Source organism: Macrobrachium nipponense, chromosome 10 (genome assembly GCF_015104395.2).
Source record: "Macrobrachium nipponense isolate FS-2020 chromosome 10, ASM1510439v2, whole genome shotgun sequence".
NCBI classification, from domain to species: Eukaryota; Metazoa; Arthropoda; class Malacostraca; order Decapoda; family Palaemonidae; genus Macrobrachium; species Macrobrachium nipponense.
Window position 1 is genome coordinate 41,617,201 of NC_087204.1, and position 26,895 is coordinate 41,644,095.

At 36.4% G+C, this 26,895-nt stretch overlaps 1 protein-coding gene across 1 annotated transcript; it reads right to left on the reverse strand.

The window, feature by feature from the left end:
* Window positions 1-8,828: 8,828 nt before the first annotated feature.
* Window positions 8,829-9,584, reverse strand: LOC135223956 (uncharacterized protein K02A2.6-like). Its single transcript, XM_064262877.1, has one exon. The coding sequence runs from the start codon at window positions 9,582-9,584 to the stop codon at window positions 8,829-8,831; it is 756 nt and encodes a 251-aa protein (XP_064118947.1).
* Between the last annotated feature and the right edge of the window lie 17,311 nt (window positions 9,585-26,895).

Consider the following 26,895-nt stretch of genomic DNA (forward strand, 5'->3'; position numbering starts at 1 on the left):
CTTCCTTGTTAAAATCCTAAATGCAGACAAAATTCAGAGGTATGGAAACTAGACACGATTCTAATCGGAGTTAATAGGGGCACAATTATTTGAGGGACAGTTCTAGAAAATCGTCACTGATTTACTAGAATCAGATCGGGAATTTACGTGCCTTGCAGATGAGAGCGGGTACAAGAAGAAGAAGAAGAAAACCGGTCCTGAGTTGGAGTCAGTGATCACTGTCAAAGAAGCAAGAATCGCCTGACAATGGCAGATAAAATAAAGAAAAAAATCAACTGTTCTACAAATGAAAAACAAGTGGCCGGTAGTCCACGTAGACTTAACAGAATCACCCTGTACGATATAATTGATGACAGAAATGATTTTATTTACTGCTCCTCTAACCAGATGTTCCCGCAAGGCACCTGTGCCTTAGACACATCATTCACGGCGTACCTATGTGAACGTTTTTACTATGGTTGACTGACAACTAAAATCATAAATAAAAGAAAAAAGTGGGAAATGGAAGGAATTATAAAACACAGAACCTTAAAATTAATTCTTAAGTCTACAAAGGTTGATCCGGAGAATTATTCTTTTACTTTTCATGCCAGTAATAAAAACAAATAAAATTAATTGCCCTACGAGAAAACAGATATCTTTCAGTACATTTTGGAGGCTCAAGAATCGCTTGACTGTAAGATATGCCCGCTGTCTAATCCACCCAGCTTATGGGAATCCATCATATTCCAGATATTCCTATTCTCCGTAGGCTATCCTCATTCTTTAGTTACCACATGTGCTACTTCAGTAATTGCTCTGTTTACTACAGATATCATGACCTCTATTCGTTTAGTAGGTCATGCCATAAATTGTTTTAATCTTCCCTGTTCCGCTGTGGTACCGAAATTCTCTCCCTGTTTTCAGCTTCTATCACAGGAATGATTCTCGATACCTTAAGCCATCCCTTTCCCATTTATCGACGGTTACAAAATCTCATTTCTACGTCTCTGGGTATCTCTGTTATCTTCCCCTTAGCTATGACTCCAAATATGACACTTTCATACTTATTCTACTACCCTTTAACAAAAAATTAAAACACTACATATTTAATAAACATGTGCAAAAACAACGAATTTTAGCTCATCCGCACATAATAATCCTATTCAAGACTAAAATATATATATATATATATAGTATATATATATAATATATATATATTGCTATATATATATATATAATATATATATATATATATATATATTATATATATATATTGTGACGAAGTGCCAAGTATCTGGTTACTACACTTTACCATTCATTAACCGATACCTCACAAAAGCCAAACACTTGAACCCTCATCAAAGGTATTAACGACTGAGTACTCTAAAGGCAACAGTGATCCCTTAACTTACCAGTATTGCAGAAAATAGGACTAAATTCATCAAAACAGGTGGTGAGGTATCATTGTAAGTAATTAAGTTAATCAAAGGGCATCACTTCATCAACAACTTTAAAAGTCTAAGTATTTCCCTGATTTCAGAAGTCTAAGTACTTCCCTGGTTCTAAGTCACTTCAAGTTAATGAAGGAAAACAGATCAATTACCACTCAATGTTTCTACCTAACATCAATATAATCAAATACAAATATACTGGTATAAAAATGAAAACACTTATAAAAATTTTAAATACAAAAATTTATTATCAAACTCAAAATTTATAAGTGAAATTCACAATATCAGGGAAAATTACTGTTACTTGAAGACAAAGTAAAGTTTAATTAATTCTTGAATCAATTAAGTAAAATTAGATCAAAATTAATTTATCACAAAATTTAAGAAAATTAATTCAATCAAAATTCAAAAGTGTTAGGCAAAAATTGAAAATTAGAAATTAATTCACAAGTGCTAAACAATAATAAAACTTGAAAAGAATTCTAAGTAAATGCAAATTAATTCACAAGTGTTAAATTTAATTAATTGTGCAATGATTAATTAATGAAAATAGTTAAGTTAATTAAATTGTGAATGCAAATAAAAATACAGAAAAATGTGGAAATTATTAAAATTTCAAAAAGTACTATTCACACAGAAAATAAAAAGGCACACTTCAATAAGAAAATGAACAAATGCACAAAAATGAAACAAACACAAAATACAAAAATTTGCAATGTGTAAAAACATAAATAGTTTCTCTCAAACCACTGTAACCATCAGTCTTTTAGGCTTTACCAAACTACTGTTCCATTCAGTTATTAGTTGTTACCTTGCCACTGTTCCTATCAGTTATTAGTTAACCACTGTTCCTATCCATTTTAATTAACCACTGTTCCTATCCATTATTAGTTGCAACTAATAAAAATATAACACACTTTACCTTTTTGGTATACCAATTTCTTTCTTTCTTGCTGCAGCTTGCTTTACACTTTCACAAAACCAGGCGCTGTTACGAAACAATGTTTGTTCAGATTCCACAAAAAACACTATTTAACACTAAATAAACTCTAAGAAATATCAAATATGAAATTCTCAAGTTACGAGGGACCATTCAATACGAAATCGTTACGTTACTTTAAGATCAAAAGTGCTATGCGATGGAGAGAGAAGAGAGAGAAAGAGAGAGAGAGAGAGAGAGAGAGAGAGATGGTAACGCCTCGAGTATCTAAGATCTAATGAACTTCTCTTCCTTACGGAAGCTGGACAGTGGATGACACAAAACGTTTTGAGATCCAATTCTTTCTAGAAGCTTCGAAATCTTACGCAACTTTACATACAAAATGTGTAATCTGCATGTGGCTTTGATCAAAGACATATGCGTACAAGACCAGTATACAATAATGTTCGTACCCGATCGAGACGAAGGTTGAGCGATAATTAAGACTGACATGTTTTAATAACAACGCGAAGATTCGATTCGATCGGCCGAAGCAGAAGTCCCTTATCTTACTTGATGACAGAATCCCAAAAAACATTGAAGATTTGTGCTCGCTTATCAAACGTGTTGACAGATTTTGAAAAACAACTCTAGCTTTGAACGGACAAAGATATTCTCTCTCTTTCTACATTCTACGTCATATATATTCTTTTACATTATGTTATGCAAAATCTTATCACACATTTAAAACATCCTATCTCTAAACTATCTAGGAATCTGAAAAAATGTTGCACAATTCTACATAACATTTTATACAATCAAAGAGGAGATATATGCATTTTGAAAGTAGCAATATATAATATGCCTCCCCCCAGAAGATTTTTTATCACTGTGTTGAATCCAACGATTCGCAACGAGATAAATAATCAGCAACTACATTGTTTTTGCCACTAATTTGACCACCTGGTCAGTCTTTGATTATGATTTTTCATTCTCTGGATAAATGATAGTGGATTGTGATCAGACAACACTAAAATTTCTTCATTCCTAGGTCTATTCACATACACTTCAAATTTTTTCAATGCGGTGATTAAGGCTAAAGTTTCCTTCTCGATTGTTGAGTATACTTTCTGATGTTTTTTCAATTTTGTAGACATGAAGCACACAGGATGGTAGATATTATTTTCATCTTCTTGAAGTAGAACAGCTCCAACGCCACAGTCCGACGCATCAACTTGTATCACAAATTTCTTGTCGAAGTCTGGAGTTTGAAGGTTACTGGTTCCTTGAAGTTAAAATGGTTTTTACCTTCTCAAAGGATTCTTGACACTCTGGAGTCCAAACAAACTTAGCTTTGGGACTAGTTAAGTCTGTCAAGGGAGCTACTACGGCTGAGAAATTTGGGCAGAAACGACGATAGAATCCAGCCATGCCTAAAAATCTCTGTAGCTGTTTCCTGGTAGTAGGTGGGGTAGCCTTACAGATACCTTCTACATTAGCATTTACTGGAGCAAGAAGGCCTTTCCCAACTTCAAACCCAAGATACTGTACAGTTGCCTTTCCAAACTCACTCTTCTCTAGGTTGACTGTTAATCCTGCTTCTTGTAGTTTCTTGAAAACTTTCCTTAGAATCTTCAGATGTTCTTCCCACGTTGTAGAGTAAATCACGATGTCATCTAGGTATACACCTACTCCTTCTATCGATCCTAGCAGTTGATCCATCACTCGTTGAAATGTTGCGGGTGCATTCATCAGACCAAACGGCAGAACAGTATACTGATACAGTCCAAATGGAGTAATAAAAGCTGACAGCAACTTGGTATTCTCATCTAAGGGAATTTGATAATATCCTTTCAACAACTCTATCTTGGAAACAAACTTGGCTTGCCCAATATTATCAAGTAACTGATCTATAAGAGGCAAAGAATAATTATCAGCCACACTGATAGAATTCAGCTTCCTATAATCAGTACACATCCTAAATGAACCATCTGGTTTCTTCACTAACACACATGGAGAACTGCAGTGACTTGAACTGGGTTCTGCTAATCTATGTTGCAGCAAATACTCAACTTCCTTCTTCAAAACATCTCGATGATACGGTGATAAGCGATAGGCTCTTTGCTTGAAAGGTCTTCCATCTTCTTGAATCTTGATTTCATGCTTGGTCAGATCAGTACGCCTAGGCACATCTGAAAAAATTTCTGGGAAACTTTTAATTATTTCACTTAAGTCTTCACCTTGTTCAACACTCAGATGTTTCAGTTTATCCTCCAAATTTTCCAAAATTGAAGAATTATTCATCTTGCTTGCAGCTCCCAATTCGTAGCCATCATCATCTTCTGTAGATAAAGTTGTTTGGGTTACTGACACAGTTTCAGTTTTAGTTTCCGAGAAATAAGGTTTCAAGAGGTTCACATGTATCTTCTTTTGTCTTCTTCTTCTTTCTGGTGTTTCAATAACATAAGTTCTATCACTTAACTTCTGAATTATTTTGTAAGGACCTTGAAATTTATTAGTGAGGGGAAATCTCTTGACAGGTAAGAACACTAACACTTGTTGACCAACACTAAAACTTCTTAGCTTAAGTCTTAGCATCAAATCTCCTTTTCATTTTCTCTTGACTCATTTTCAAGTTTTCTAAAGAGAATTTTCTAATCTCTTTCAACCTTTTCCTTAAGTTCTTCACATACTCTCCTTGGCTTTCCCTTTGATTTTCTTCCCAATTTTCTGCAAGAATCTTCAACGGTCCTCTAACTTCTCTTCCAAAAATCATTTCATTAGGTGAACATCCCATACTTTCTTGATAAGCACTCCTAACTTCAAACAACATTAATGGTAAACCAACATCCCATTCTCTTCCTGACTCATAACAATACTTTGACAGCGTACTTTTCAATGTCTGGTGGAACCTTTCCAAGGCACCTTGAGTTTCTGGATGATAGGCAGTGGATAACTGTTGTTTCACCCCTAACAAATTCATCACATCCTGGAATAACTTTGAAGTAAAGTTTGTTCCTCTGTCGCTTTGTACTACCTCTGGTATACCAAACTTTGAGAAAAAATCCACAAGTTTTTCAGGAACTATCTTGGCAGATATGTTTCTAACAGGGATTGCTTCTGGATATATTGTCACAGGACACATTAATGTTAACAAATACTCACTTCCCTTCTTTGTCTTCGTCAGCGTTCAAACCATATCTATAATCACTTTGCTAAAGGGTTCTCCTCTAACTTCTATAGGTTGTAGGGGGGCTTTCTTGATGGTTTCATTCGGTTTTCCAGCTATCTGGCAGGTATGACACTCACGACAAAACCTGCTAACATCTTTGTGAAGTCCAGGCCAGAAAAAATATTTCATGATCTTCTCCACAGTCTTCCTGATTCCCATATGTCCAGACTCATGAGCTACTGCAACCACTTGCTTTCTCAACGGATATGGAATCAAAATTTGATGATATTCGCCCCATACAGCATCTCCTGGTATATCTGTAGGTCTATACTTCCTCATCAGCAAACCTTCCTTCAGATAGTAACAGGTAGGAGTTTGTTGCATCTCTTCTCGATCAACAACTCTGAAGAACAAATCAGTTAACGATGCATCCGTCTTCTGCAAGTCCATCAGCTTCTCTCTTGTCACTTGACCAACTTCTAGGGTTGAATTCTCAATATCTGCTAACTGTAGTGTCACTACTGTCTTCAGTAACACTTTGACTACTCGGAGTCTCTTCAGGAACATCAGGTTCTTCTTCGTCGTCGTCATCTTCTTGGGAAATCTCTTCTTGGTCAGCACTATGGGAAACTTCACTTCCCTGGAATAATTCTTCTAAGTACAAAGATCCTTCACTTGATCCTTCTTGGGTGCATAAATCCTCAGTTTCTTCACTTGCAGTCGTAGTCCTCTTCATACTTCTGGTAGTTACACAACTAGGAAACAGGTGGGGGTTATTCTTCTCCAACTCTACTGTAGGACTAATCCTCAATGGTTTGTCTGTCACTACAGTGACAAGGAATAAATCGGCACACCACCCAACTTCATCCCCAACAGAACATGTACACCTTCCACAGCCAGTGAGTCCTTTACAGCAAAATCAACATTCCCTGTCACCAATTCACATGACAGGTGTAAGTGGCATATAGGAGTTACTTCCTCTCCTCCTATACCCTTCAAAATAACTGAATCTCCTGTGAGACTCTTCTCCAACTGAGGGTGAGAACCACGTACTACCACACTATGGTTACTCCCTGTACCACGTAATATCTTGATACCTGCACACTTCCTCCTTGAGTTGACAGCATACCCTCATAGATATATGGCTTAAAAGCCTCCACACTGCTAAGCCACTCACTGCTTGAGGTAATATTTCCACTGGTTGCTAAACATTTAGCTTGTTTAGTCTCATTCTTCTCTGGGGTCTGATTCTTTCCCACACTGCTCTTCGTAGTTTGTTTCACCTGGTCACCTTTCAGTACTTGACCAACTGGCTTTGACTGCTGTTGATTCCGGTAACACTCTTGATTGTAGTGTCCTACTCTTCCACACTTGAAACAGAAAACATTAGGTTTCTGTAACTGTCTTGAAAAACTGGATGAGGATTTCACATTAGCTTGCTGATTTGTATTACCTTGTGTACTCTTGGTAGTATCACTTGTAGGTTTCCCATTAAATTTGTTCCTGTTATTTGGATAAGACTTAAAACCTGGGCGTTGTTGACTCTGGTACTTGACATTGTAATTACGTTTACTACTGATTATATTGTAATCTTCACTCAGTGTAGCAGCTTTGTCAAGTTTCTTCACCTCTCTCTCTCTCAAATAAGCTCTTATATATTCAGGAATTCCCTTTAAGATACTGTTCAAGAACAAGTAACTCTTCTAACTCATCAAAAGTTTTAACTTTAGCAGCTTCTACCCAACGTTTGAAACACCTTCTCACTTTGTAAGCATAATCTAAGAATGTTCCCTTCTCATCTTTTCTTAAATTTCTGAATCTTTCATTGTAGTACTCTGGGGTCATCTGGTAAACTTGTAGCACACTGTGTTTAAGTACCTTGTAGTCTTTACACTTATCAGCTGTTAAGGCTAGATAAGCACTTCTCCCTTTACCAATCAAGACACTTTGTAGTAAAACTGACCATTTATCCTCTGGCCATCCCATACCTGAAGCCACTTTCTCAAAGTGATCAAAAAACTTATCTGGAGCTTCTTCAGTAAACTTAGAGATTAACTTCTGTACTCTCACTACATCAAATACAGGGTCTTGATTACCTTGGTTAGGGTTAGACGGTGTTACAGGTAATGTGGATCTAGCTCTTATCAATTCCATTTCCCTTTCATGTCTTGCAATTTCTCTTTCCTCTTTTATCCTTTCTCTTTCCTCTTTTATCCTTTCTCTTTCCTCTTCTGCTGCTTTTTCTTCTTCTCTTTCTCTTCTTTCTTGTTTTTCCCTGTCTATTCTTTCTTTTTCAGCATGCATTTTTAGCTTAATCAAATTCTCTTCTGCTTCAATGCATCTAAGCTCTAACTCTGTATCACTTTTCTCTTTCTTTTCTGCTTGCTTATTTATGAGATCAGCACGTGCTACATTCAACAACTCTTGAGCCAATTCTAACTCATCTTCATCAGTTATCCTACCAGAGTTTATCAATGATTCCACAGCAATACATCTTATTTGTGCTTTTACCATACTAGTAGACACATAACCACCACATGCCACTGCTAAAGCGCTCCACTGTGCCTTAGTCAGAGTGGTTTCAGATAAAACTTGGATGGAAGGTGTGATAAGTTGGAGAGTAAACCTTCTTCATAATAATCCAAGACTTTATTAGTATAAGTCAAATATACAGTAGAGCCATGAACGTAAGCTAATGCTACAAACTCCAAAGGAATACTGCCCTTAGGTTTAACAGTAAGGTTTAACTTTATGTAAGATAATTATCATAACAGCTATTTACATAAATAAATAGTTAGGTAGTAAAGGATGCTAAACTGCTTAACGAGCAACAACTCGTTACATATTCCCTTCTTCCAAAAGAAGTTTGCATGTACAGTAAATTAGTTTAATAATCAATAAAATAACTATATATAAATACCAATGCTGAAAACAGTCATTAATATACAAATAAACTTTAATGTACATGTACTATCAATAATCATCTATGCCATAACGTTTAGGTTTACTCTTGAAGCGTGTTGAACGTCTATTTTGGATTTCAGGCTCGGATGTCTTAAGAACATTGTCCTCTAAATAGGCTTCTTTAACGACAAGTGGCTCACAGGCATCCTCGCTTCTCAGCTCAGGTTTACTCTTTTCTTTCTGTTGTGGACTGCAGCTCCGTATCAAACTCTGCTCTTGTAAGATCTGTTCCAGATCATTATCATCCAATTGCTCGTCAGTATCAACCTCAGTGTTCTCCAAGTCATCCGAACATCTCTCTCCTGTAGCCAATAACTGCCGTCGATTTCTTCTATACTCTCTATTTCCATACCTTACTACCTGGCAGTCTGAGGCGTACCACCTCTCCTGCGGGTATAGGCTTCAATGCACGTGTCCCTCTGTTATAGTAATGGGCCTGCTTGTCCTTTTTTTCCAAGATAACTAAAGAATCTTGCTGTGTAGGATATCTAGGCTTTAGTAATGATGACATGCAGGGCATGATAGTTTTACAACGTCTACCCATAAGTCTTTGGGCTGGGCTAGTCAACATGCCTTCTGTTGCCGTGTTATTCCAATTAAGTAAAGCCAAAACCTCTGATTCTTCAGTAAGTTTACACTTTGTGAACATTTTCTTTACTATTTTCACGGCATTCTCAGCCTTTCCATTTGATCGTGCATACCTTGGACTAGAAGTAATGTGTTCAAAAGACCATGCCTTTGCAAAAGAACGGAATTCTGGTGTGATAAACTGTGTCCCATTACCTGTTACTAACTGGCCCAGTATTCCATGACGAGAAAATATAATTTGTAGTTCTTTAACGATGGCAGTAGATGTCGTATTATTTACTCTTGATACTTCAAGAAAACGGCTAAAATAATCAGCTACTATAAGGAGTATCCGATTATCAATATGACATAGATCAGCTCCTACTTTTGACCATGGACGAAGGGCAAACTCATGACTTTTCATCGGTTCTTTAGGAGGAAGGTCTCTAATTGACAAACAAGCATCACACTGTTGAACCAATGCTTTCAGATCCGAGGACATTCCTGGCCAGAACAGCACTTCTCTCATCCTTCTTAGACAACCCTCCACTCATATGTGTCCTTGATGTGCAATGTCCAACATCTGTTTTTCCTGAGACTCTTTAAGGAAACAATTAAAACGATTTTCCTTTGAACAACCTAAACCATCTTCAGTATGCAGTTCATCTCTATAATTATAAAAAGCTCTAGCACACTCAGGAGCTTTATTTCTAGCATTTGGCCATCCTTCTCTGATCATTTTTGCAACTGCTTGAAGATTACTGTCACTTCCAATGTGAGCTTTTATCTCTTGCAATCTGTCATCTGTGATCATCAAGGTATCTCCGATCAGTGTTGTAGCCTTATTTTTCACAGTTTCAAGGTAATTTACAAATACAGAATTTTCAGAGCAATTAGGCAAGAACGCACGGCTTAATGTGTCAGCAATGTACATGTGTTTTCCTTTGACATACTTAACCTCCAAAGCATAATACTGCATATGTAGCAACATCCTCTGAAGCCTAGCTGGGGCTGCTGCTAACGGTTTCTTGAAAATTAACTCCAGTGATTGGTGGTCAGAATGCACCATGACCTTGTCCCATCCATATACATAATGGTGAAACCTCTCACATGCAAAAACAATAGCTAGACATTCCTTTTCAATTTGTGCATAACGCTGCTCTGCCTCTGACAAACTTCTGGATGCAAAAGCCTCGGGCTGGCCATTCTGCAAAAGGGCTGCTTCAACTCCATACTGGGATGGCATCACACTGAATAGTAACCTCTGAAATTAAACTATAAATAACGTAGAACAGTTTTACTGGCTGCCTCTTTAACAGCTTTGAAAGCTTTTTCTTGAACATCCTGCCACACAAATTCAGAGTTCTTGTGCAGAAGATCCGAAGATCCCTCAGAGGAGCGGTCAGTTCAGCTAATTTTGGCAGAAATTTAGCTAAGTACTGCACCATTCCAAGAAATCTTCGTACCCCTGCAACATCTTTGGGTGCTGGCATCTCCACTAAAGCTTTCACTTTCTCAGGTCCTGGTTTTAATCCTTTGTCTGTTGCTACATGACCCAAAAAATGAAACTCCCGTTTGTCCTCAATTGGAGTTATCAGTTCCCAGTACCACGTTTCGCTCTTCACAGAGCCTGATAAAGGACTGAAGATTTCTATCATGATCATTTGTAGCCTCTATGTCAGTAGCTCCTTTTTGTGATGGTAATTGCTTCATAGCAAAGGAAGATAAAGGAAAGGAGAATGCATTTTCGAGAAGTTCGGCAGTAAGGAGGTTTTCGCGCCCGTGTTGGAGGCGCCTTTTCCTCACGGCTGTTCTGGAATCGTCGGGCGTGTTGTGGAGTGCAAAAACGCGCCATCGTTACGCGAGAAACGCCGCGATTTCTGATGCAATACCTCGTCTAGATTCATCTAGGGAGTCCTAGTAAACTCGGGAGTCTGTGACGCTCACCGTAGGCTCCGCCCCCAGAGTGCCGTATAAATGCGACAAACGAACTTTGGAGAGCAGTGATCGTAGAAGAGAGAGAGATCGTAAAAGAGAGAGATCACCAGTTAGTCATACAGAGATATCCTCAGTAAGAGCCACAGATCAGATTATCAGTGAGAGATCAGCAGCAGTGATCGTCAGAGAGAGACTAGAGACGAAGGAACCGACGAAATATCAATCAAAAGAAGATTTGTTCGAGAGTTGGTTGGATATTGGTCTAGTCGTCTTCAGGAGTGAACGGTCGTGTTATCTCGACGTCAAACAGACTTCTGAGAAGAAAAGGTCCTGCTAGAGGTTTTGGGTAGTTCATGCCTTTCAAGTAGACTAGTTTCTGCAATACGGAGTCAAGAGGACGACTGCAATTGTCGCTCTACATTTATGAAGCCAGCGCATCGAATTGCCAAACTGATTAGCAAGTATTCAAAATGCCTCACTGTTTTCCCCAGTTCATGCACTGTAAGATTCTATCTTTTTATGTAAATAGGAGATACCATTCTGCATTTAACTTTGTTAGTAAGCTTGTAAATAAACCTTTGTTGTGCTAGTGTTTTTTTCTATATTCGTATCCCCAGTTTCAACTGTTGGTGTTGAAATATTTTTTCTTTTATTATTTCATATCGAACCTGAAGCGGACCTCTCTCAGAGGCCGTAACATTGTGTCGACCCTTTCCAGGATATTTCGACACCGTAACATTGTCGCTGAGATCTCAGAGTCCGTAACACTTTTCCATACACCAAAAAGTCGTCTGCAATTACCTCAATTCCCTCAAGTCCCTCAATCAGCTGATGCATACAACACTGAAAAACTTCCGATGCTGAGCATATTCCAAATGGCATTCTCAGCCAGCGGTAACGTCCAAATGGAGTATTAAAAGTTGTTAAGTACGAGCTCTCCTCCTCCAAAGGCACATGCCAAAACCTGTGTTTCACATCCAAGACTGTGAACACACGAGCTCCTGCAAGACGAGAGGCAATGTCTTCCAGTGTTGGTAATTGATAGTGCTCACGAAGCACTGCCTTACTTAGATCCCTTGGATCAATGCAAATTCGTATTTCTTTATTTTTTTTTTAGGTATTATTAATAAGGAGGAGACCCACTCCGTTGGTTGCTGTACCTTAGCAATTATGTTTTCACTTTCAAGCTTATCTAGTTCCTTTTGCAGGACAGAACGTACTGCCGCAGGTACCCTTCTAGGAGCATGCTGCACTGGGTTAACAGACTGATTAACTCTGATTTTATAACTGTAATCAAGCTTACCGGCAACACCTCTGAAAACTTGTGGATGCCGTTCAATCAGAAGTTCCTTTGTAATAGCAGAAGAGCAGGCTGAATTGACGTGCAAGGCTTTGTCACATATGGGATTAATCTGGTCATTATCCTTTATTTCCAGAATATTAAGCGCCACACATGCTTGATAACCCAAAATTGAATGAAATCGCTGACCCTGCAACAACTCACACCTCATATTAATGGTACGAACTCCCCGTCAAACACGAATACACACACTGCCAAAGGAACGAATGCCTTTTTGCCCATAAACATACAATGTGGTTGATGACGGACCTACCCCCTTCAACTCTGAGTCACCAGTTGCAGCTTGATACACATGGAGTGGCAGCACATTACAATCTGCTCCACAGTCTATCTGGAATCTTATGTAGCACAGTGGACTAACTTTAAGTGTAACAGTTTGTTCCTTAGTCATCCTGATACTAGCTACCATTTTCACTGTGAATATACATGACGAGTCGTTTTCTTCCAAATCAGCCTCCCTCATGATTTCAAATTCGTTTGTTGCACCACTAATGCTGGACATTTAAACTTAAAGTGATTAAGTTTTTTGCAATTTATGCACCGCTTACCCCAAGCTGGACAAACTTCCTTTACTTTACTGTGACTTTTACCACAAAAGCTAAACATCAGTAATCCAGTCCGTTTTTTCCAATTTGCGATGAACATCCGTCACTGGCTTCATTCTTCCAACTGGATCCTTTAGTTTTGCAGACACAGTAATAACCTTGCTTTCTAATACTCTGTTGATCTCCTCTTGCTGTGCTATAGATACCTCGCTAACTCGACAAATCTCTAAGGTTCTCTCCAAAGTTAGATTCCTTTCCCGTAGAAGACGATCTCTGACCTTATCATCCGAAATGCCAAACATAATCCTGTCTCTTAATATTTCTTCTTGTGTTATATTCGCAAAATCACAAGCCAACGCTATATGATGCAGAGCCGTTACATACAGATCAAAATATTCTCCATCCATTTGTGCCCGAATATTGAAACGGTAACGTTCAAATGCAGTGTTTTTGCTTGGGTGAAAATATTTTTTAAATGCTGCCAGCACTGCATTCTGATCTTTCCGATCTTCATCAAAAAGTTGAAATGTGCTGAAAACTTTATGAGCCTCAGGCCCAATAACTGTAAGTAACACAGAAACTTGCACTTCGGGAGTCTTTTTACTTAACTCTGTTGCGACAGCATAGCACTTCCACCTTTCTCGGCATTCCCTCCACCTTTCTGCTGCATTCCTATCATCCACATTGAAACTGGCAGGTGGCGGAAGACTGTGAAACGAAGACATCCTGGTATTTCTGCACGTATGGGTCCATTAAAATACCGTTGCTACCATGTGATAAGTTGGAGAGTAAACCTTCTTCATAATAATCCAAGACTTTATTAGTATAAGTCAAATATACGGTAGAGCCATGCACGTAAGCTAATGCTACAAACTCCAAAGGAATACTGCCCTTAGGTTTAACAGTAAGGTTTAACTTTATGTAAGATAATTATCATAACAGCTATTTACATAAATAAATAGTTAGGTAGTAAAGGATGCTAAACTGCTTATCGAGCAACAACTCGTTACAGAAGGGGCTGCTAAATATTCCTGAACCTTGAACTGAGCCATTTTCCTCTAAGTTATCAACTTACAATTCAATACAATAAATGCAAAACAAAATTAAATGGTCACTCTCCTAACAAAACATATCCCTAACACCACCAGTATATACTAGAGTGATAATGAAATCTGCTTTCCCGGGTCTGGGTACCATTAATTACTTGTGATGAAGTGCCAAGTATCTGGTTACTACACTTACTATTCATTAACCGGTACCTCACAAAAGCCAAACACCTGAACCCTCATCACAGGTATTAAACGACTGAATACTCTAAAGGCAACAGTGATCCCTTAACAACTTACCAGTATTGCAGAAAATCAGACTAAGTTCATCAAAACAGGTGTGAGGTAATCTTGTAAGTAATAATATTAATCAAAGGGCATCACTCCATCAACAACTTTAAAAGTCTAAATATTTCCCTGATTTCAGAAGTCTAAGTACTTCCCTGGTTCTAAGTCACTTCAAGTTAATGAAGGAAAACAGATCAATTACCACTCTATGTTTCTACCTAACATCAATATAATCAAATGCAAATATACTAGTATAAAAATGAAAACACTTATAGAAATTTTAAATACAAAAATTTATTATTAAACTCAAAATTTATAAATGAAATTCACAATATCAGGGAAAATTACTGTTACTTGAAAACAAAGTAAAGTTTAATTAATTCTTGAATCAATTAAGTAAAATTAAATCAAAATTAATTTATCACAAAATTCAAGAAAATTAATTCAATCAAAATTCAAAAGTGTTGGGCAATAATTGAAAATTAGAAATTAATTCACAAGTGCTAAACAATAATAAAACTTGAAAAGAATTCTAAGTAAATGCAAATTAATTCACAAGTGTTAAATTTAATTAATTGTGCAATGATTAATTAATGAAAATAGTTAAGTTAATTAAATTGTGAATGCAAATGAAAATACAGAAAAATTTGGAAATTATTGAAATTTGCAAAAAGTTCTATTCACACAGAAAATAAAAAGGCACACTTCAATAAGAAAATGAACAAATGCACAAAAATGAAACAAACACAAAATACAAAAATTTGCAGTGTGTAAAAACGTAAATGGTTTCTCTCAAACCACTGTAACCATCAGTCATTTAGTTTTTACCAAACCACTGTTCCGTTCAGTTATTAGTTGTTACCTTGCCACTGTTCCTATCAGTTATTAGTTAACCACTGTTCCTATCCTTTATTAGTTAACCACTGTTCCTATCCGTTATTAGTTGCAACTAATAAAAATATAACACACTTTACCTTTTTGGTATACCAATTTCTTTCTTTCTTGCTGCAGCTTGCTTTACACTTTCACAAAACCAGGCGCCGTTACGAAACAATGTTTGTTCAGATTCCACAAAAAACACTATTTAACACTAAATAAACTCTAAGAAATATCAAATATGAAATTCTCAAGTTACGAGTGACCATTCAATACGAAATCGTTACGTTACTTTAAGATCAAAAGTGCTATGCGATGGAGAGAGAGAGAGAGAGAGAGAGAGAGAGAGAGAGAGAGAGAGAGAGAGATGTGAACGCCTCGAGTATCTAAGATCTAATGAAATTCTCTTCCTTACGGAAGCTGGACAGTGGATGACACAAAACGTTATGAGATCCAATTCTTTCTAGAAGCTTCGAAATCTTACGCAACATTACATACAAAATGTGTAATCTGCACGTGGCTTTGATCAAAGGCATATGCGCACAAGACTAGTATACAATAATGTTCGTACCAGATCGAGACGAAGGTCGAGCGATAATTAAGACTGACATGTTTTGATAACAACACGAAGATTCGATTCGATCAGGTGAAGCAGAAGTCCCTTATCTTACTTGATGACAGAATCCCAAAACACATTGAAGATTCGAGCTAGCTTATCAAACATGTTGACAGATTTTGAAAAAACAACTCTAGCTTTGAACGGACAAAGATATTCTCTCACTTTCTACATTCTACATTATATATATTCTTTTACATTATGTTATGCAAAATCTGAACACTCATTTAAAACATCCTATCTCTAAGCTATCTAGGAATCTGAAAAAATGTAGCACAATTCTACATAACATTTTATACAGTCAAAGAGGAGATATATGCATTTTGAAAGATATATATTGCTTTCTTTTCCAGTAGTTATGATTAAGTTGCACACACTTATCGGACATAATATTTTCCAGAGAGGACGAGCATGTATTGACACAAGGTAACTTAATCTAACATCAGGAAACATTCGCAATTCGTAAACATTTTTGTTCAACATCTCAGTAACACAGGCAGAATGCCATGCGCTGTCATAGAGGTCGGGACACTATCACATACAGATATTCTACTTCTGTGGAAAGAAGTTCTTGCAAAGGTAATTTCCATTCACTTTATCAATATCTTAGAACTTTGTTAATATCTCAGAGCTTCAGTCAAACTTCAGTGACTCACAGTTTACCTAAAGATGATGAAATTACTATGGCTAATGCTAGTAAAAAGAGGCAAAATTTCGTTCACTCGGGGAGTAAGCCTACAAGCTACTTTGCTGTGTTGTTCTTGTTGGGAGGGCAGAAAAGATCTATGGAAAAGCCTAAAATGGTAAAAAAAAAAAAAAAGTTTCACGTTGAGTTAAAGATATAGGAATTTTAAGATAGGATATTTATGATTTATCTATTAAAACGAAAATGTAAAAAATATATAGAGTGCATGTTAAACAGAACAATTATTTCTAATAAAAAAAATAAGCGTATTCTTTATTCTAATTTTTGTTGGTAAAAACAACGTAGATTTTAGCACGCTCCCCCAAATAAGCTGGAGATCGGACCACGCCTTGTTTATAATTACCATGGGTTGATATTGATGATTCCAGGGCCCGACGTTGAAATCAAGGGGAATAACTTTATTGCCATAAGCACATGTACATATTAACTGATGTGAACCTCAACCAAAGTTAAACACTGTTCAGGCACCATTGCATTTGTGAAAGACTTTTTCAGTCGGAAACAGACAGCGATATTCCAGGAATGAGGTTATTCGTTTGTCAGTGTTAATGTGATATTATCTTGAATGCAAAGTTTCAATTCCTGGTATCGGTACTTAGGTTTAAGGCTTACATTTAGATATTACGACATTATAGCTATCTAGCTTCAGATAGAAACTTTGTTGAAATAGATTAGTATAGCACAGAGAGTAAGCGAGCAAAAGTCTTCTTCTTCTAAGCACAAATGTTAAGGTATAAAGTTTGTCCAGTGGAGACAGTGAAGGATTACATTGAGTCCAATATATCTTCTTGTCACTACTAAATACAATGGAGGCAAAGCAAACTTTAGCCAATGCTTTTGCTATGAAGACGTCCTAGCCCAGTGCAAAATGTGGCAAATCATGCATATTGATGATGAGCAAGACATAAAATGCAACAATTAGAGAGTGCCACAGGAAAATCTGGCACTAGCGTAGTGGCCACAACAAAAATAGTCAAACAAGCATGAAGTCACTTGTGAATATGTAGGTGATGAATAAACTGAAAAATGTAAACAGAAATGAAAATGTCTCACACAACTATTCACAATTACGAGGGCGAAACTATCACCCACGTCTGGGACGCTGGAAATCCTCAAACTGATGGGTCATGCCAAAGTCAATGTAATCTCATTCAGTTAGTGAATAGGTACAGTACAATGTACAGTGACGTCACACTTATTTAAGTATGCCTAGGTAAGGGGCTTGGGTGTAGTTTCATGGCCCAGCCAGTTCAGTGCTGTTACTTGTCTTGACACGCCACAACCATGCCAAGTAACCTCTCAGTACATGGATGCTTTAAGAATTAAGCAAAGCAAAAAGGCTTAACGTATAATATATATAATATATATATATATATATATATATATATATATATATATATATATATATTATATATATACATATATATATATATATATATATATATATATATATATATATATATGTGTGTGTGAGTGTGTGTGTGTGTGTGTGTGTGTGAGTGGGTGTGTGTGTATATGTAAGTGTTTACATAATAAAAATATGGAATGTTAGTCCATATATATAAAAGATTGCTTACAGGAATGTGATCAGACTAGAGACGCTAAAGATGACGTATAAAATAAAAGTAGGCTAAGATAACATGCCGTCACCTGTAGTCATTCAATTGTTTATAAACATTAGTCCAAGCTCCCTGCTTGAGACAACTACCGCCTACGTGATCTGTAGCGTGTCTCATTTGATTGTGTGTTCGTATGAAACTATGTCATTTGTAAGTATGTTCATATGTTCGAACTACTGTCTGTTCCTTCATAACTTGTAACAGAGATGGTAGACGAGGAGAAGAGAGTTAGCTATCGTCATTAGAAGACCTGTACCTCTTTACCTAAGCTTTATCATGTAGAGGAATAGGATTAGCCATCATCATTGGCAGAAGCGATCAAGCTATCGTTATTAGAAGACTTATACAATCATACCTGATCTTCACCATGTAAAACTTCAGAAGAATATATAATTTTTTATACTTAGTGTTTTCTACAAGAACCTCACCGAACCATGAGTTTAACACATCGTCGTAAAGATAATACCGACTTCGTAAGTGATCTACAAAACCCCAGACACTCCATTGAAGATGGAAGTGCAATACCAACCGACTTAGCGTATAGATTATCGCAAGTCTAACATTACCTCATAGGGCGCCTTATCATACAAGGCACAAGCCCTAATATTGGTGGCCAGCGTACCAGAAGAACTCTACAACGTCCTACGAAGAAAAAACCAGAATAATAAATCATGTATCATAAGAAGTCAACGACGACGGAAGCAGCAGATTCTTCAAGCAACCTAGTATCATCGTTAGTGAGCGACTTCAGAAAACAACAAGATTCGTCAAGCAACTTAGTATCATCGTTTAGTGAATAACTTCAAGAAACAAAACCGACGTGTCCTTTTCCTACGGCAACGGAAGCTTCGTCTCTCATTAGAATCATTCAAGAAAACATCGTTAGTGAGCGTTTCCGGCACTGCAAGAAACAAACCGAACGCGTCTGCAGCATCGGATTTTCAAGGGCTCGAATCATCGAAACAACGCGCACGGGGGAAACTGAAGCCAAACCAGGTCGTCCGCTAAATAGAGAAGGAGGACCAAGGCCGTGTGTCGTTATAGGAACACCGTGACTTCCCACAAAAGCAAGCTAAGTACAATTTTTTATTCATTGGAGTAACTTTGAGTGTTTCCTTTTGCAGGTCGAATTTCGTTATTCCTGTGGCTGAAGTTACGAGACATCTGAATCTTACTTTTTTACAGAAATTATCTACATCATTGAGATTTCGCTACTGCGAGTTTTTTTTATCTTTGAGTGTCTGTTTCCAGAAGTTCTACTGAAATATCATAATCATATACTATGTTAATTTTATCATTTTGGGTGATTATTAATCCCTTACGTAACAAATCATATTAAACAGTGAATATGCGTTTACGCAGTGGACGTCTGTATTTATACAGATGCATGGATAGGGTCGTTAAGCACCGTAGTGATTAGAAAACACACAAAAACAAGTGGAACATCCGTACGAATCTAGATAAATTAGAGGTAACACTATTTCGGGTCATGACAATAAATGCTCCTTTGCAAGTCCCGATCGCAGTTTTAGCCTTGAGTTTTTGAGTTATATAAAATATCGAACCTCAATGACTCAACTTAACTTTTAAAATATGGCTGGATTGCAAGGAATAACATGTCTGTAAAAAACTTTCATCAGGCTAAATGCGCTGACCAGGATCCCTCACTATTTCAAATTTTAGCAAAGAATGAAGTACAAACAGTTAATATTGAATGCAGTAGTGATAACTTGTCTTAATAGTAATCGCTCAGTCCTAATAGTTCGTCCATTCATCTTGCTTTATACGTAACCAGCAACATATGCTAAAAACACACAATACGTTGCCGATGGTAATAAAGAGAAGGATCCTAATTATTACAAAAAGAAATAGAAAACAGTAGCCCGTTCAGAATCAAACAAGCAAACTCGGTGACTGTGTCACCTAGTCAAGCGGTCAAGGTCAGTTAAATCTGCCGAGTTTTCAAAGCAAAGCAAATTCCACACAATAAGCGACTCTAGCAGAGTGGGGAAAAGCGATGTTGGTTCATACATACCGATATCTTTTTGAATTAAAAAGGATTTTTCCTATGAAACACACGACCGTATAAAGTAATCAGAGCAGGTTTTCGTTTTTTTTTTTTAATACGTAAGTTATTATAAGTAGTGGTGGATAAAGCCCGACTGTACGCGCCGTAAAAATTAGAATATCTTGTTTATTTCTTTAGTAGACGTAATATCCTGTATTTACGGACTCACCGTCTGTTGTTCGAACTTCTCTAATGAGAAGTCCGGATAAGCGAGCGCTTACAGATACCTCTATAGTTATAAAAAACGTTGATCTGTATGTAGTGTAATTGTAAGATCCATCTAGGGGTATACAAAATATTATCTTACATCCTGCAAAAAATAAGGCGTGTTTATCAAAGGAAAATCCTATAAACCTTCAAACATATTAAAATCCGTTTGAACAAAAATGAGACAGTTAATCAAATAATAACTTATATAAAAGAACAAATCATTTGTCTCATAAATCGTAACATTGTTCAAATGACCCAACAGAATTCTCCCACAACCGCAGTCGCACTTTGCACGCAAAATCTCGAGAAGCATGCACCCTCGAATGTCTTAGTGCGTGTAAAAAGACTTTTGCTGGAAATGAAATTTTAATCCTTCCCGACACTCTGAAATATAACGATTTCCGCGAACAAAGCCCTAAAAGTGTACATATCGTGGATACGGAAGTATAAAGATCGCCATTTTTTTTTATTGTTTTGCTAATTTTTAATCACGCCCAACCAGTCGTAGATGAATCTCTCTGATAATCTATCTAAAGTAATATCCGTAAAGTCATTCAAGCAGAGGTGATTCAGCAGAAATTTTTTTTATCTTTTACCTGAATACCAGGAAGTTTCTCCACTGGCGAGTGATCTCTGGGAAAAACGGATGTAATTTAACACAAAACACGGTCTAAGGACAAACATAAAGCTATTTACGTACCTTCGTATAGATTCTCAATGAAATTTCAAAATAGAGATAAATGACGAAGTTGAAAAATGTTAGTAATAGGAGTCATTAGGAAATCAAATAAGCCCATATAATTTTTTTCCCTCAAACGTCATGCCATAAAAGATCGGACTGGCGTATCTGCGTAGATTTCTGTCGCTTAAACAAGGAAACGACTCCCGATAGTTTCCAGTGCCATGTACCGACGACATCTTATCTCTGTTAGGTTAGAATAAATTTTTCACCAGCTTGGACTTACTTAAAAGCTTTTACCAGATACCATTACCTAAGTGATTGTACCTCATACTCCGTTTTCAGCACACTCAGGGGACATTATCAATTTTTACGTATGCCTCCGGCTTACGTTGCGCCCCAATTACAATATAGTGTTTGGAAACTTTTAGGGGATACCCTACTTGCTTATATGGTTGGTCTTATAATCTTTTCTAAATACCTTAGAAGTACATTCACATAAACTAGAGCTAGTGCTACAGGGACAAAGACAAATAATCTCAGAGTAAAGTATCTAAATGTGAGTTTTTAAAAACCGAACATGTTTATCTAGGTTTTATGTGTCTAGTCAAGGTCTTAAAGTAGTCCAAGGTAAGGTGTCGGCTATTCATAACTTCCGGTACCTATTAACGTAAAAGGGGGATACAGCACTTTTGCGCTGTAGTGGGTATTACAATCGTATGTAAATATGTAACTCTTCAATCATGACAGCTCCTTTAACAGATCTTACGAAGAAGAGCGTAGATTTATTATGGTCTAAAAAGCATCAACAGGCGTTCGATATCTTAAAAGCGGAATAATGCAGCTCACCTAACTTAAACAATCCCTGATTTAAATAAGGAATTTTTTTTTATTGCAACAGACGCCTCAGACCAAGGGGTAAGAGGGATACTACTTCAGTAATATGATAAACAGTTCTTCCCTATAGCTTTTTATTCACGTAAACTAAAGCCCTCTGAAAGTAAATATGCAGTAATAAGCAAGGAAGGGCTAGGTATCTTTAACTCACTAGTACATTTTAAGTTCATAATCTATGGCTATCCTGATAAAGTCCTTACCGAACATGAGTCCTTTACCGAGTTTTTCAAAGGCTTTAATCACAGTCCAAAAGGAACTCGGTGACAAATGATCATTCAGGTCTTTGGAGCCAAGATAAGATATCTACCTGGGAAAGCAATTATCATAGCTGACGCATTATCCCGCAAATCCCGCACCATACAGCAAAGAACCATTAATTGGACTAAAAGATATAGAAACATCCGTGCCTATTGTTAAAACCGTATCTAAACAAGAAAATCCCTTAACCCAAGAGATCGCGAGCATTGAATATCTGGGTCGGAGCGCAGAACTGTTACAAACTGAACAAAGCAAGTGTCAACAGCAATAAGCAAAACAATAAACACTTCGAAACGGAAACAGGGTCAGTGACTAAGCAAAAACAATAAACACTTCGAGCAGAAACCCTTAAGCAAAAGTATATTTAAAGTATGTGTATCAGAATAATGTAATCAAATGTAATATTATATGTAGGTCTGTGACGAGGAAAACCCGAAGAACACAGCAGATGACTAACGACCAGGTATTAGTAATAATCTCTTTCATACCAATCGTCATAAACTGGTTGCATTCCGTCATCCAGGGTTCCCTACTATGTCACAGAAAGCCAAATCCATGTTTTACTGGCCTACAATGCTTACAGATATAAAAAGCACATAACTGATTGTAACACGTGTCATGAAAACAAGGGACACACTAAGACACCTGTCAGTTAAGGGCCTATCCTGTGCCAAATCAATCCTTGAAGAGAGTATACGTAGAATTATTAACAGAATTACGAGTCTGACAGAGGGATAAACACTTCTTAGTGTTAATAGTTCCTTGACACGTTATATAGAATTAATAGCACTAAAAACAAACACCGCAATTGAGTGCGTTAGGAATATTTATGAGTGCTAAATGAGTAAATATGGAATTCAACACATGATAATGTGACTCGGGTGGTGTAAATCAATAATAATCTCCTAAACATGTTGTGTGAATTCCTTTCCATTAAGAAAACCAATAATATATTTTATCACCCAGAGTCAATCGGTTTGGTAGAATAACTGATAATTAAATAGGAAGTGTCAATGTCTTACGAGTTACAACTCGTGATATTGGATCCGAACTGGATTATAGCGGTTCTCGCGGTTTTAAATACCTTTATCATTTATATCTTGTATCTATAGAATTGATGCCGCAAGTAGCCTTATACGGTACGCCGCTAGAACACTTTTCCACATATTCAAGCCAACCATTAATTTATCAATATATATAAAAAAAATATATAAATAAATAAAATATAAAAAAATAAAATAAATATGGATACAAGTGGAGTCAATATAATACACTTCCGTAAGAAGTCGGAAGGGTTACAAATTATAATAAAAAGGAATCACGATAAATCAATAAGCAAAACGTAACCATAGATTAATTAAATATCCAAATATATATGCGTATATATTTAGTAATGACAAATAAGCTAAAAGTTCAAATACATATCCAAAACCTACTGACATATTGTCTGTCCCGGTGATTTATATTCGTAGTCAATGAAAAAAAAAATTTAAATAAATAATAATAATAATAAATAAATAAATAAATAAATAAAATAAAATAAAAGAGATTTTAAAGTCAGGAAGTCTAGAAGTGAAAATGTTATCTATGAATAATCCTATATGAATCTTATACAGGGCTAATATATATATAGAATTTGTATGGAAACCTTTTTCATATAGTTTGAATAAGGAATATTTAATTTAACATAATTACAATTATGCAGATTTCCAACATGAAACTAATATATTGTTCAATTTTGGTACTGTTTTTTTTTCAGACATTCTTCTCATGTGGGTCGAGTATTAAAAAACAAAAAATTTATCCTAAAGTCGTATCTCTTACAGCAAGTAACGTAACTCTTAAGCTGGTGACGACGTCATCAGTTCTAGAAGGTCTGTCGCGTCTGCCGTATCAGCATTGATTCCTTTAACCCCAAATATCTGCTTGCACAGGCTTCATCTTGCGCTTGCAAAGCAGATTGACTGGAGAAAGGAATGCTTAGTTCATGAACTTCACATGTGGTTCATAGGTCACATGACAGGCCACATAACATATTCTTATCCGTGTGTGTAATGCAATTAGTTAAGGACTTGCAATCATTTTAAAATTAATGAACAAAATAAGCAAATAGAATTTCTATAACAACAAAATGAATTAATTTTTTTTTTCTGAACCTCATAGACATTTAGAAGTATCAAGATATGTATATATGAAATATTTACTTGCAACATTAGCCTATTACAATTCAAGTAAAACATTCATGGGAAAATGTCACATTTTCTTGGAAAACCCAAAGTTTATTTAGAATTAGTTACATAGTGGGTTTTTTTCGTTGCATCTCCTACCTATTAATAAAGTTTTTAAAAAAATTAACCTCAGAGGATGCGCACGAGAAAATTGAATATGAAACTTTTGTTAGGGCACATAGGATTAGATTTTATCACAACTTAATTTCAGTTAGCATAGAGAAATACAGAATCATGATTAATCTTCTCTTTGACTCTTATGCTGCCTGGCAATCTTACAAATAGCTCCATTTTCCACTTCTTTGTCTAGTAACTTACTACCAGTAATATCGAATTTTCATTGAGATTCGTATTGATATCTATTTATTTTTTATAATTATGGATATTTTTACGAGTCATCCATAGACCTGGATAGGTTTCACTCATTGTTAATGCCATGGATAAAAAGTTTGTACAGCGGACTCTTCTGAATTCCAAATATCATCGAATTCATGTGGGTTAAGTCTGGTCTAAATGGCTCTCTTCCCTCCCCTGTATTTGGATGTCGTCTGAATTTACTTTGCCCTTGTGACAAGTATAATTTCACTTGCAGGCTGATTAATGGAACCTGGTTACAGTATCCATGCAGTATGAGAGTTTCACATCGCAACTTCAAAAAATCGTTCGTCGCAGCGGACGACTACAGTCAAGTAACAACCGCCTACAATGTGAAAGGAATTTCATGGACTTCTTCGACCGACACCGTATCTCGTCGTTAATCTCGTTTTCATGCGGAACGCTCCAGCGGCTGTCGGAATTCGACTACAAAAGGGACATACTTCCGACAATTACGACCCGAAGGATATTCAACTCTACTTTGCTGGCGAAGGACTCGTGCTGGGGATGTTTTTTTATTCATCGCGAACGTAATCGTGTAGCTTAGGATGCAGAGAATAAGTATGAGCGCAAAAATAGAACGTTGGACCCGCCCAGGCAAATTTTCCCCTTGTTTTAACCATTGAAAAAGGCCGTTTCATTTGGCTAAAGGTGGTTGTCTGGAACTGTGTAATGGACGAAAAGTTGTTCGAACGCTAGTTAAAAGTGAAGTAGTATAACCTCGGTCATGTATCCTATATATATAAAGTATCATGTATCCTATATATAAATGATCATAAATAACAGAATCGAAATATATTTTTTGCGTGACGCACTAGGAATCTATATAAATGATCATAAATAACAGAATCGAAATATATCTTTGCGTGTACGCAATAGGAATCTATTTAAAGTGCACATATATTAATCATAATTTTATGAATCCATATACATATGTATAAACAAATCAGGTAGCCTATAATCAATCTGTTACCTTTTTTTCTTACCAATATCTGCAGTTATTTATGAGTTAGTATATGAATTAATGAATCAGATATATAACAGTTAGCATAAAAATCAACGAATCAATCAGCATAAACATTAATAATGTTATCAATTCATATATGAAATTTTTTATCAGTTAAAGTATGATTTTTATCATGTTAATCTTCATTCTATGCAATTGTCAGAGTACATTAGTATTTTCTGTAGCATATGTATCTTAATGAAATGAAGTGAAAAAACTGTATCATTATATATCACGTGATCACTATTATTTACCAATATCATTGTTTTATATTTTATTACTTGAATCAATTCATGTACACCATGAATTTTTATTTACTTATATATATATATATTCACATAGTGTCTGTATCACACTCCTATAAGTCAAATGCAAGTCAAGTTTGAGTAATATTCAGTGGTTGGTTTTGGTAGCTGACCGAGCTAATGTAAGTGTTTACATAATAAAAATATGGAATGTTAGTCCATATATATAAAAGATTGCTTACAGGAATGTGATCAGACTAGAGACGCTAAAGATGACGTATACAATAAAAGTAGGCTAAGATAACATGCCGTCACCTGTAGTCATTCAATTGTTTATAAACATTAGTCCAAGCTCCCTGCTTGAGACAACTACCGCCTACGTGATCTGTAGCGTGTCTCATTTGATTGTGTGTTCGTATGAAACTATGTCATTTGTAAGTATGTTCATATGTTCGAACTACTGTCTGTTCCTTCATAACTTGTAACAGAGATGGTAGACGAGGAGAAGAGAGTTAGCTATCGTCCTTAGAAGACCTGTACCTCTTTACCTAAGCTTTATCATGTAGAGGAATAGGATTAGCCATCATCATTGGCAGAAGCGATCAAGCTATCGTTATTAGAAGACTTATACAATCATACCTGATCTTCACCATGTAAAACTTCAGAAGAATATATAATTTTTTACTTAGTGTTTTCTACAAGAACCTCACCGAACCATGAGTTTAACACATCGTCGTAAAGATAATACCGACTTCGTAAGTGATCTACAAAACCCCAGACACTCCATTGAAGATGGAAGTGCAATACCAACCGACTTAGCGTATAGATTATCGCAAGTCTAACATTACCTCATAGGGCGCCTTATCATACAAGGCACAAG